Source organism: Pungitius pungitius, chromosome 18 (assembly GCF_949316345.1).
Source record: "Pungitius pungitius chromosome 18, fPunPun2.1, whole genome shotgun sequence".
In the NCBI taxonomy this organism is placed as follows: Eukaryota; Metazoa; Chordata; class Actinopteri; order Perciformes; family Gasterosteidae; genus Pungitius; species Pungitius pungitius.
In genome coordinates, this window is record NC_084917.1 from 66,657 (window position 1) to 79,950 (window position 13,294).

Genomic DNA, 13,294 nt, shown 5'->3' on the forward strand with positions numbered 1-13,294 from the left:
GGAGGGTTCACAGGCTTTTTGTTTGATTGTGGAAGAGTCATTTGATGCTGTATGTTGACCAGTGGTAAACGGTGGGATGATGGGACAGAATTTCAGAGTAGGAAAAAGTGTCTTCTGTTTACGTTTGGAGAACAAAAAAAATTACAGACATCTGGACGTCTCAAGGATTATTTCACGTGTCAAAAAGAACGAAGACCATCCGAGCTGGCCTTATTTTTGATAGGCAAAGGGTTAGTATAGACCCGAAAAGAACTTAGTGGAAGTTTGATTTTACAATATTATAAAAGGAAGTATATCCTATATCCCTTTGACATATGTTTCATCTTCTATTTAAAGAAAATTCATTTTGGTAATAACGGTTGTTTGCACCTTCACTCAACCAGCCGCAGGCTTCCACCTACGGGCCTGGTCCAAATGTTTCACCTGGTTTAACGAGTTCAACCAGTTAACCGGGTTGACTGTGTATATGTGGTAGTACAGGAGTGATATGATCCCTTCTCTTAGTTCGTGCTGCAGCATTCTGAATCAACTGGAGAGGCTTAAGAGACTTATTAGAGCGGCCTGATGAATAAGAGCAGTTTTTCTGCATCACTTTGAGACAGCAAGTTCCTGATTTTCTGATGAAAAAAGGCCTGAAGTCTGCTCTGAGAGTTACAGCATACAAATTCGAAGAGAACTCCCAAGATTCTTTGCGGTGCTGCTGTATCCAGAGCATTCAGAGCATCCAGAGCACCAGTCTTCAAGACATTATTGAAGTCTCGTCTGGCTTGTTTGACGTCTTTGTGGCTTCATGTCTCAATGTTTTTATGTCTTGATGAATTCATGTCCTGATGTCTGCTACTATTACTATGTCTTATAATACTAGTACCAGTGTGCTTCTAGTTACTACTTGCTATCTGTGCAAGATGTGATGAACCAACCTTTTTTGACCTATTCTAAGGCTAACAAAGAAGATAAAACATTGAGAAGAAGTGAAAAAAAAGTTCTGCTTGATTTTTGAATGATTTAAATATAAAGTGACTGCAGGTCTGCGGGTGGCCACTAGGGGGAGCTGTGGCTGCGCCAGTCGGCTCACTATGATACGCTTCGGAGACTCAAAGTGGGGCAAAGTGTCCCAGAGAGGATCTTTGAGAAAAGGAACAACACAAGAAAACCGAACAGAGAGCTGTGCTCAGGTCCGAAGATCTAAACTTCTCCAGTGGAGACTCTGGAACTGATCTTCTCAATGTGTTGGTTTGGTGACCAGAAAGACCAGAAAGTCTCTCTCTACCTGTATGTCTTTACCCGTCTCTCTCTACCTGTCTGTCTTTACCCATCTTTATATCTGTTGGTCTCTACCTGTCTCTCTATCAGTCTTCCCCTGTAGACTCAATCTTGATTGAGCAGAATGATTTAGTGATGTTAATAAATGGACACATGTCCCTGTCTCTCCAACGCTTTGATCTACACGTCCTTTACCACGCAGTGTGTGTGAGATGAGGACAACATACTGTACATGAGGCTGATCTTTCATTAGACTCAAAGCAAAGTCATATATTCTGTATCTGTGTGCTCTGCTATATGATGAACATCCCTTCTTAACAGGATGAGAATAATTCATGAGCTGTCACAACCTTTTAACTACCCTTTACCCTAATAATATAATATAACGATGTAAAGTACTCAAGCATACATTACCATGGGTTATGCACATGCAAACACACACACATGCACCTGAGCGTGACAAAAATGTATTTATTGTGTCTACTACACATCTGTGCGTGTCTGCGTGAATGTGTGTTTTAGTTTGAACTACACTGTTGATACCAAAACTACCGAGTTCAGTTCTGCATCCAGCTTCCACTTTCAGTCCGGGGGGCAGATTCAGTCACTCTCCCCTTTCATACTTCTTATAGTCAGTGCTGGCTTAGGTTAGTCTGGACCACAATCTGAAAACCTTTAGGGAATGAGGAGATGAGGACAACAAGATCTGATGATCTAAGGATCCAAGGAGTTGAGGATAGAAGGATCTGAGGACACAAGCTTCTCCCTGCTTTGTCCTTCTCATAAGCTTTCCCAAGAGCTTCTCAAAAATACATGAACACATTTCCACTGTCCAAACATGGGGACGATCCTCCTTTAGGGAATTAGCGTGAGGAGAACAAACAACAAGAGGGGAGGAGACGGAACAGAGTGTCAACAAGGATCCCCTATATCTTCTCTTTCAGTAACATTAGGCTGAGGAGAACAACACGTTTTTTTAACCATACAGTGGGAAACATTTGTTCAACCTGATAAGTATATGTACTACAGTACTGACGTAGGTATACTTTCTTGTCCAAAACAAAACGAGAACTTCAAATATGCCAAACGCACAATTAAATAAGAACTCGTCAACAACAATTGTTACACTCGTGCACGCGTAACAAGTCATCAGAGCACAACCTCACATGGATACACAAACAGACACACATGCACAGATGCACACACACACGTACATGGGAAAGCAAACACCCATGCCCATGCACACCCACGCACACATATACAATCCTACGCACACTTACACACAAATATGTGTGTGTCTCTCTGCGTGTTAATGCTTGTCCTCACACTGTGGGCGTCTCTCTAATTGGATTTAGGGTTAAACGTGACGGAATGTCAAAGAACATTTCTCATATATGAAAACGTGTAACAGCTGAAATAAGACAGTTACAGCTGAATCCTCCTTTGAATGCACAAAACTGATTCTACTCCTGAACTTCTCAGGTTCTACTTTAAAAAAATGTGCAATAGATATTTGAATACTTGTAGTTATTAAAAGAGAATGTTTTCCCAATAGAAGGGCTGCTGATGGGCTTTAGTTCTACAGGTTAGGGGCTATCGCTTATTCTGGATCTCTTCACAGAACTGTTGGAGCAGAATAGAAAGAGATGTGCAGTGATTTTAAAGAACACAGGTTTAGTCCCCGGTTCCTCGTGTTCAATCCCTGGTTCCTCATTTTTAGTCCATAGTTGCTCATGTTTAGTCCCTTGTTCCTCATAATGACTCCCTGGTTCCTCATGTTTATGTCATGGGAGAACAAGGATTAGGACCCGACTACAACCACAGGAGCCAGTATCAGGTTAATACTTGGTTCCTCATGTTTAGTTGCTGTTTTCCCATTTTTATTGTCTGGTTCTTTGAAGTGGCTTAGGGTTAGGGTTAGAACCATTATAACAATGTGTTTACTCATGGATAAATACAGAATTCCTCATATCAACATAAAACCTGCAAAACAAACCACAAAAAGATTTGCACACACATTAGTGTCATGGATTCTATTTCTGCATCTATCTAATTATGTGTGTCTGTCATTCAAAATCAATCTGAATAATGTGTGTGAATGCACTCAGTGACACACACGTCCAGACAGGCCAATGACACAAAGAGGCTTATAATTCAGCATTCATTTACTAAAAGTTCATTATTTAGATTGAAACAACTAAACAATTTAGTTGAGACAGAATAGTGATGGCTTCACACGCGGCACCATGTTGTTAGAGTTATGTTAGAGTGTATAGAGTTGCCAGGTCATTGGGTGACCCTGCTTGTAATTAACACCAGGTGGCTGTAATGAGGTGGGCCAGTTTAAAAGTGGCACGCCATTTCCGGGCGACTATGCGTGCTGTGCTGTGCTCCCGTATGTCCAGCAGCGTATTTACTTGGTAAATGCCAGCGACAGCCAGTGTCCTCCCTCCCTCCTTCTGTGTGTAAGCGTGTGTCCCAAAACACGAGATACTGTGATCAGCGGATTGGGGTCTCTGCTGTTTTCTCTCCGGTAAAGTTTTGTCTCCGCTGAAGCTCCACCTCTGGGGAAGCTTCGTCTCCGCAGCGTTGTCCCTACTGAGGCTATATCTCCCCTTGAAAAGTTGTGTCACCATGCTGCGCTGTGTAGGGCTGTGTGCGATCGGTCTGGTGCGCACCGTGCCGAATGTCGCTGCGCTGTCTGGCGTTCACTTCGAAAGCCAGATCAGCTCCTTTAAAACCTTTATCACGCCTGTGTTTAAACCAGGGCTGTATCCCTGTGCATTGTTGAATTTATGTTTATCTTATTGTAATTTTGTATATTAGTTTTCTTTTTATAACTCTCCACTAATATGTTTTTGTCTTCGTTGCTGGAGACTGGTGGTGGTGTCCTACCCCTTTGTTTGCTGTGTCCTGGGTAGCGGGTTCCTCACTATGTCGGGTGGTTTTGAGTTGTTTTCTTAATTTGGTGGGTCCCCCCCCTTGCATCAAGCCATGTCTATCCACTCAGCTCCAGCCCCTTTAATTGATTTTCTTTTGAATTTTCCTAAACCATGAACTGCATCTCTTGCCTCAACGAGTAAACTTGTTTGTGTGCCTTGTGCTTCCCAGATTATTTCTCGGGGTGAAATTCACCAGGTGGCGTTGTTAGTTTGTCTGTCTTAATTTGGTTTAATTTCCCTTTTACTCCCTATCCTCACCACATTGGGAAGGATACTTTCAAATTGTATTCCAATACAGAATACATGCCCAAAAATGTCATCTGTAAAGTATTCCGATACATTAACTATTCTGAATACTTGGATTACTTCCACACTGAATTGCATTTTATAAGTGTAGGAATGCAGGCATCCAATCCTGCTTACTAAACAAGCCTATTCTGGTGTGTTTCTCTGTTCCAACTGGCTGAATGTTTTAGGTTTAACTCATTTTTGTGTTTGTAGTCCCGAACCGCATACTACAAAAATCGAACCAAATCTGCCAGCGATCTGTATTGTCGGCTGTGCCGCTTGTCGGTCGGATCGTCAGCGCCTCGCCTCCATCTGATTGTACTAGTCGTTCATTCGAAGTGGGCAGTGTCTACCCCGAACCTGAAATGAGATTGACAACCCTTTTTTAGAGAGTGAATAAACTCGTGAATCAGAAGTACCGTCATGTAATCCATTGAATTTAACAATGTAACTGTATTCTGAATACCATTGTGACGGCCTGTCACTGATACGGCCAGTCGGCCTTTGGTCTCCACGCAGCAGATTGGAGAGCACCTGGTCTGAGCCAAGGGAGGGGCATAAAAGTCCTGCTCCAGTGTGCGCCAGAGTTTTCTCTCCAGCATGGTGCATGGTTACTCTTGTTACATTACATTATTACATGGTTTTTGTTTGGATTGCAAATAAAATCGGTCTTTGCTGTACTTGTTGCAAACCTAAGAGCCAAGTTGTGACATCATACATTTAAATTGTAGCTAACGCAATACAGTTACTCATTTGTATTTTAAATATGTAATGCCAGTACATGTATTCCATTACTCCACAACACTGGGCGCGTCATAGGGCAAAGGTCACTAACTGGCGGAACCCGGGTCCGGACATAGAAGCCGTCCCATCCGGACTCGCAACAAAAGCTAAAAAAAAGGACTGTTACCGCTTTGATCTTCTTTACGGTAGTGGCTTGAAGCACAGACCAATTGCATTTGAGTTAAACCATCCCCTGTAATACTACTCAACCAATCAAATCTTTGCATTCCAGGCAGGACGATGACATCATCTCAATACTGTGGAAAGACAATAAAGGTAGCAGCAAAATACAAATAAAAAGATGGAAGAAAAGAAATGTAGCAACGTTTGAGAAAAAGACGAGTGAGATGGAGAAAGCAGAGAAAGAGACTGGTTAGACAAATGAACAAATGGACAGCGGAAGCAGAGCGTTTCTTTGTATGTATTACTTGGGTTGTTACCAACATCTGGTGAAAATGTCATGTAAATAACTGCTTTGGAAATATATTTACTGAGAAAAATGGTGACATGTTCAATACTTATTTCACCCGCTGTATACCCTATTAAACACGCTCTCTCGTAAAAACAAAACAGTAAACATCATAAAAAATAACATGCTAATCATTTGCCCAGACTGTTGATAGGGTTTTCTGTGTTTCCTCTCGTTGAACTCGCTGTGCGATCGGTTCTTGCGGAGATCGATCGGTGATCACGTTTGTCCTGCAGCAGAAATGCATTTGAAAGTCAGCCTTGGTTTTACGCTGTGATGGGACCCCAACATTAGCTAATGTTAGAAACATTACACTTGCTAAACATGACATTAGCATTTGGCTCAAAGCCGCGCTGTGTTTAGATTTAGCCTCACAGGACCGCTAGCATCACTGTGTCTGCTTCATTGCTCTTTTTTGTCCCATAGAAGGTGTTGGGAATCATGTATGTATGTGAGGCACTTCCTGCCTTAGCTTAAAGGGGGAAGCATAAAAGACATGGAAGTCAACGGATAGAAAAAGGGAGACTTTCAGCAAACCGTAGAATGATCCCGCATTTCTTATCATGTCCTTGCACATGGTGTTTGTGTGTTTGTGTGTCTGTATGTTTATTTGAGTATGTGTCACCACCTTTCTCTTCTTCAGTGGCAGCACACACTCAGCTCCCTTCCTTTACTCACAGGCTCATCTTCTGTACTCTCAGCGTCATGAATTGCTGTTGTGCTTTGTGTTGATGAATAATTACAGCCATGTAAATAGTTTGTGAGGAAGCATAATCATCCGTTTTACTGAATGTTCCTCTCAGGATGGCGGCTGGCTGTCTCACCTGTCTTATAAAAGATAGTGGAGGAAATAGGTGTCCTCATCTTCATGTCATCATGTTCTTGTCTGGTTTGCCCTTGTATCTTCGTGTCCTTGTCTCCTCATGTCCTTGTGTCCTTGTCTCCTCGTGTCCTTGTGTCCTCCCATTGTTAAGCAGCTTGTGTGTGGTTAAAGTGAACAATCAGAAAGTCAGTTTGTTTTAACTTGAGCTTAAGCAATTTACTTGGTTTGAAGACAAGTTTTTTGTAGTATTCCGTGTCACCATAATCATACCTTTTTCCTCTTAGTCATCATCTTCCTCCTCTCCTTATTCAAAATCCATAGAGCTTAAACATTCCTGTCTTTATCAGATGACAGGATTTTCCTTTATTTATTTTCCATATTTAACCTTTAAAGTTCAGATAATACAAATTAGAGATGCTTCAGTGCAGTGAGAATGTTAAAGCTTCATTCTGTGTAGTGACCAGCAGGGGGCGACTCCTCTGCTCCCATAGACGTCTATGAGGAAATGACTCTACTTCTGTGTAGTGACCAGCAGGGGGCGACTCCTCTGCTCCCATAGACGTCTATGAGGAAATGACTCTACTTCTGTGTAGTGACCAGCAGGGGGCGACTCCTCTGCTCCCATAGACGTCTATGAGGAAATTACTCTACTTCTCTCTTGATTTATTCCCTCAGTAAACATTTTAAACATGAGTTTATGGTCTCAATCTCTAGTTTTAAGTCTTCTTCATGCAGCATGATGTTCATTTAGTGAGTGATGGTCCATTTAGAGTCAAACAGACCATAAAGCAGGAGATGCTTTAGGGCGGGGACTAACGCTGATTGACGAGTCACTTTGTAAAGTTAACTCTAACATTTCAGTAAATTTGTAAACACGTTAAAAGCACAAACATTACATTATTCCTCCAATAACAGCACATTGTTTTTAAAGCAGCCCTGGTGCCTTAGAGGATAATACATGCTGATACTGTGTGTGTGTGTCTGTGTGTTTGTGCAACCTTACTGGTAGTGAATCCACAAAATTGTATTTTGTGAAGCGTAGAAAAGCTTTGCTGATATGAACAATTACAGCTCGCTAGAAAAAGGTCACTACTTTCCTTACACACACAACACTGCTGAGTGGTCCACACACACACACACACACACACACACACACACACACACACACACAGACACACACACATATATTATCATGTTAACTTACCTCATGAATCACTTTATTTCAAATAGCATTGATTGACATGTGTATTATTCTCTGATTAAGAGTCCCATATTATATAATATATCTTATATGTTCTATTTTATATACAACATATAATTTATTTTTTAATTGTGTCTCATTATATCCCCTAATGTATCAATGTATCCTCATGTCTTATAATCTCTCAATGTCAGCATTGACATTCTGTCCTACATGTGTTCTTCATGTGTAATACATGTGTCCGATATGTGTCCTTCAAGTGTCCTTGGTGTGGTGGTTAGCAATGTCACCACACAGCAAGAAGGTCATGGGTTCAAAAGTCCGTTCTGTGTGGGAAATTATGTGATTGGAGATGTAAGATAATATAATTAAACTAAACTAAATATTCAGAAATAATTTAAATGCATTTCAAATGTCTCCAAGCATTGATGGTTTACATCTTCACAGACATGATGACATAATCACAAGGTGAGGAGTGTGACTGATTCATAACACACATATACATTTGTATAATCATTTTGATAAAATCAACGATGATTTCATGGTCGTGTGATTAGTCCTTTGGTGTGTTTAAATTGTTTTTTCCCCCCAAATGTTTCATATTAAATGGCGTCCATAAATTGTGCATTCAGGATTCACCCTCTCCACCTGTGTGTGGATGTCTGGGTATCTAGAAGTTAACATTGATGTGGCAGCCTGGGAGAAGCTAAAGATGAGTTCACAGTACACAGCAAACTGAGAAGAGTTATTTTTTTGGTCTTGGTGAAATTGGAGTAATGTAGAGTTAATTTGACTCTGCATAGAGACAGATCTTGTATATGTAACTGAGTCGACAAATGGTGTCAAAACCGAGTGTCTCAACGAAAAGTTTGTTAATAAACCGGTAATTGTTACTGCAGTTTAAATAACTCGGAGATTCCAAAGCTGACTGTGTGACACTGTAGGTGTGAATTCACCCTCCCCGGTCATTGTACAAACTTTCAAAACGTATTTCGTTGCAGAATAAAGAATACTTTTTCAAAAATGTAATCTGTAAATTATTCCAATACATTAACTAATCTGAGTATTGTATTGAGTATTTTACAGTATTGTACTGAGTATTGTAAAATCTAACCGCAGTTTAAGCGAACACAAGCTAATTTTAGCTGACGTTAGCTAGCATGTCAAACTGGGCTAATCAGGGGGCTCATGAATCATTAGCAGCTACTGATCACGCAAAAAGAATTTTCATTCGTTTTCAAAATGTATCAAGTTGGCTTTATTTATTTAGACCTCATAGGTCGAACCGCCGGATGGGTGACTGCCGCGCCGCCAGCGTCAGCTGTACGGTCGGATTGTCAGCGCCTCACCTCCATGTGATTGTACTAGTGGTTTGTTCGAAGTGGGCAGTATCTGCCCCGAACCTGAAAGGAGTTTGACAATCCTTTCTAATGTCAAAGAAAAACCAGTGCTTTTCACTTGTAAATAAACTCGTGAAACAGTACCGTCATGTCAATGCATTGATTTCAACAATGTAACTGTATTCTGAATACCATTCATTTAAATTGTGACTGTAACGGAATAGAGTTACACATACTTTGCTTTCTAAATATGCCGGTATATGTATTCCGTTACTCCCCAACACTGCGTACCAACACCGACCGAATCAAGCCAGTGAGTCTTTGACATGAAAGCAGCTACTTCGTCCTTGACCATGGTCTTTTACTTAACATTTTTGGTAATTACTATTCTCTGTAATATGTTTATATATTAATATTTATCTTCTGGCATGATAGCCCCTTTGTTATAACATCGCTACACTTAGCAATAACTTAACATTGAGCTGATTCACCCATTTTCAGGGATCAGATAAGACAAGATAGTGGAAGAAAATGGCATGTTCAGTTAACAAATTGACAATTTGACAAGGTATAAAATAACATATAAGGCGAGTGTGTGTTTGTCTATGTGAGTGTTTTTATGTGTGTCTGTGTGTACCTGTATTTTTTTAGTTTAGTTGTTTCAGATCCATAACCACTGAATGCAGTGATTCATAGCTTGTTACGTCTCTCACACAAAACACAGTTTCTTCTTCTGTGTGTGGTAGAGAAAGACGGAAAATCCGAACGTCCTCCAACGCTTGTCATTAATGTTTGGACATCTGCTGGTTGGCATTTTCTCGGAGGGCATCGAGTAACGTGACGTTCTCTGGGTCTTGACATTTATGAGAGTGTGTGACTTCATGTCTATGAGACCATGAGTAGAATCAAGATGGGCACACACACACAGAGGAGGAGAGTAGCTGATCCCCGGCTGCTGCTCTTCGGTCCTTCAGAGTCTTGAGAGTCGATCGAGCCCCGAGCTAAAAGTGCCTGTGGGGGGGGGGGGGGTTATTAATACAGACCAAGTCATGTTACATAATCACTCTACCACAAGTGTCAGTTTTAATATATTTTGTTGTGTCTCTAAAACTTCATGGGCTCAAACTGATCAAAAACGAGACGGGATTATCCAAAAGCTGTCCCAATGAGTGATCTGAGACTTCTCAGGCTCTGGATCGGAGAGGTTTGGATCCACAGACCTCACTGGCTCCTGAGGGCCTGTTTGGAGGTGGAGGTTGTGCAGAAGGAACCTTTGCTGTGGTACTGGGGCTCACAGCACAGTTGGGACAGAGAATAGATTTTTGTTGAGCTGGAGGCTGAATTTGATCATTTTAGTGTTGGTTAGATTGGCTTTCACGCTAAAATTATAATGTCAATCATTGCCCACAGAGTCGGTCCAGTGTCGGTCCACTAATATCATTCTCTATCCTCAATATGTGAGGTGCATGACAGCCTGTTCTCTTTTGTACCTTTTCTGGTACATATATTTAAACATTATATTGAGTCCCACCTGTCACGTATGTTCGCTGTTACGTCCCTAACCATTGTTGGTGGCCTGTGTATACTTGTGAATTTCCATGTTTAGCAGACAGCCCAGCAGAAGGCTTAATTGATGGTCCATCCCGATTCGGTGTGCGATCAGAGCCGGTCCCTTTGAAAAGCTTTGGATGACATCACCCAGGTTTTGTTTTGGCTGCCACCAGCCTCAGAGTTAGAGTCCGATAGGCAGGCCCTGGATGGGTTATGGCCTATTTCTGGAGGCCTGTTTGTTTTGTCTTGTTTCTTTGCAACTTTGAGTGTTTGTGTAATTTAATTTAAGAAGAATACATTCTTGATTATTGTTTGCCCTATAGGCTGCTAGTTTCCTTATTCCTCGCGTTTGTTTTGTTTACGTTGCCTGAATCTAGCAGGGAACATAACGATATAAAAGAACATATCATTCTATCCTAAAGTTTTTTTACTTCATCAGAGACCTGGACCTGACATATGGTACATTGTCCATCAACTCAAATACTAATAAAGAAGGGCAGACATGGGAGGATCCACACATGTGTGTGTGTGTGGTGTCATGAATGCATCGATATGATCTATAAATTGTTATTTCCATAATCAAAAGGTCCTCACCTCCTCACACTCCAAGTCTTCAGAGGAGATGCACTTCAAGCCTCCGTCCTGTAAAACAAGAAGTCGGCATGAGACACACATCTTTCTTTATCGAGAGTTATGAACCACCATCTGGAATGGGTGTGATATTCACAACAATATAGAAGCAGTCTCTGCGTCTCGTGTTGACGGACTCGTTTCACTTCATGGTTCTAAAAGGTTTGCTCGTGTTGCAAAGCATTTCACCTCCAGACTACCAGGTGGAGTCACGTGTTTTGTTGAAGACGACCTACAGAGTGACATCTTTGTGTGTGAAAGTCGTTGGTTTGTTTATTTATTTATCAGAGACTTTTTTGTCCCGTGCATCGCCACTGCTGCTTTTCAGCGCCTTTTATTTTCGTGGACATATTTGTTCCGTATTTTCCTCCAACTTTGTTCACTCCTCGACCAGCAAACCGACGTTTGAAGAGATCTGCGGCCACTATGAGGACACCATCTGCGCGTCATATATAGTCCGCCAATGACGGGTTGTATCAGTGGTCATATTTACGGATTTCATCCGACAAAAACTCTTCAAACTATTTAATTCTCTCGTAAAGATTCTTCGTTTTAATAATGGCGGTGTTATGCTATGAACCTGGAATTGTGAGACTCTGAGCAGACCAATCACAGTCTTGCAGCTGCGTGAGCTCGCGTAGCTTTTGACGCTAAGTCGAGAAAAACGTGAAATGAACATAAACATCCCATCATTGCCACTTAGAGGGTGCTACATGCATAAAATCTGTTTTGATTGGAGTCTCTGCTTCTTTCTTTTGATTTATAATTTACAAACCAATACACCTGTCCCGCCACACAGGGGGCAGTGGTGGTCATGGAGTAGTGTGATGCGCTGGGGGCCGCAAGGTAGGTGGTTTGAATCCCGGCTGCCCCATGTGCCATGTTGAAGTGTCCCTGAGCAAAACACCTAACCCCTAATTGTTCCCCAGGCAAAATGTAATGCATGGATTATAATGCAATGTAAGTCTCTTTTGGATAAAAGATAAATAACATGTAATGTATTGAGTGAATATCAATATTGAGACTTGATTTATACTTTGGTCTGACTTTTAGTTTGTGTTCTAGTATTTATTTATTTTGTGAATTATCTTAGCAATTGAATATTCCTATTGAATGTTCATGGTCAATGATTAGTTACAGTGTTTCCCTTTGTTTTGCGGCTCCGGTTCCTTCTGATGGAGAATGAATGGTTAAATAAGCATAAACACACACTCCCACAGTATAATTTCTCTCTCATCAGCCTATTTGTCAGCGCCTTCTTAGCATATCCCCTCTTTGTATCTTGTTTGGAGAGCCAATCAGATCTTAATCGCTCCACCAGAAGGAAAAAAAAAACTCCTTTCAGTTAGAGCAGTAATAGGATCATTATACCCACGTCTGAAATGCATGTGTGTGCGTCCGCACAATTTTTACACTGACTGTTATGTCAGAGTTCTCCTGACTGTGCACGCCTTTGCAGGTTGTTTCCTGTCAACTGATGGCTCAGCAAAGCTTTCAGAACACAATATTATGCTCATGTGCTCCATGGGAAATTATACAATTCAAAAAACAAATTGCAAGAAGTGAATGTTTATAACAGAATTAACAGGGACATAGTGCTGCTTCTCTATCATATCTGATTGTTGGAGCTTCATTTCTGCCGAGAGACCCACGTCCACTAGAGATGAAGATGTACTGTACCAGCCAGACTTTTGACTATATATAGAGAATATATTTACATATGTCTGTAATTCATGCTGTGAATCTCTTACACAATGATGGTGGCCTTCTACCTCTTCCTGTTGGTAATGGATGGCTTTCTCTCATCTTCCTTTCCCTCTATATAATGTGTTTCTCACTTCTTAGAACTCTCTCTGACTCATATATATATATATATAAGTTTATATGACTAAGAGAATATCCAGAGAATACAAGATGATAAACACCATATGACGTACATTATTATGTTATTTAGTACAAGAATCCACATCCAATGAGTCGTCTTTAGTTCTGCATGTGAGTAGA

General features: G+C 41.0%; 1 protein-coding gene across 1 annotated transcript in view; it reads right to left on the reverse strand.

Moving 5' to 3' along the window:
* Window positions 1-7,738: 7,738 nt before the first annotated feature.
* Window positions 7,739-13,294, reverse strand: part of gfra2b (GDNF family receptor alpha 2b) — a 33,103-nt gene continuing 27,547 nt past the window's right edge. The window contains exons 9-10 of the mRNA XM_037485263.2: window positions 11,255-11,302; window positions 7,739-10,120 (exon numbers count right to left, since the gene is read on the reverse strand). Coding sequence (XP_037341160.2) covers window positions 9,995-10,120; window positions 11,255-11,302 — 174 coding nt within the window. The 3' untranslated portion in view covers window positions 7,739-9,994. The remainder of the gene's footprint in view (window positions 10,121-11,254; window positions 11,303-13,294) is intronic.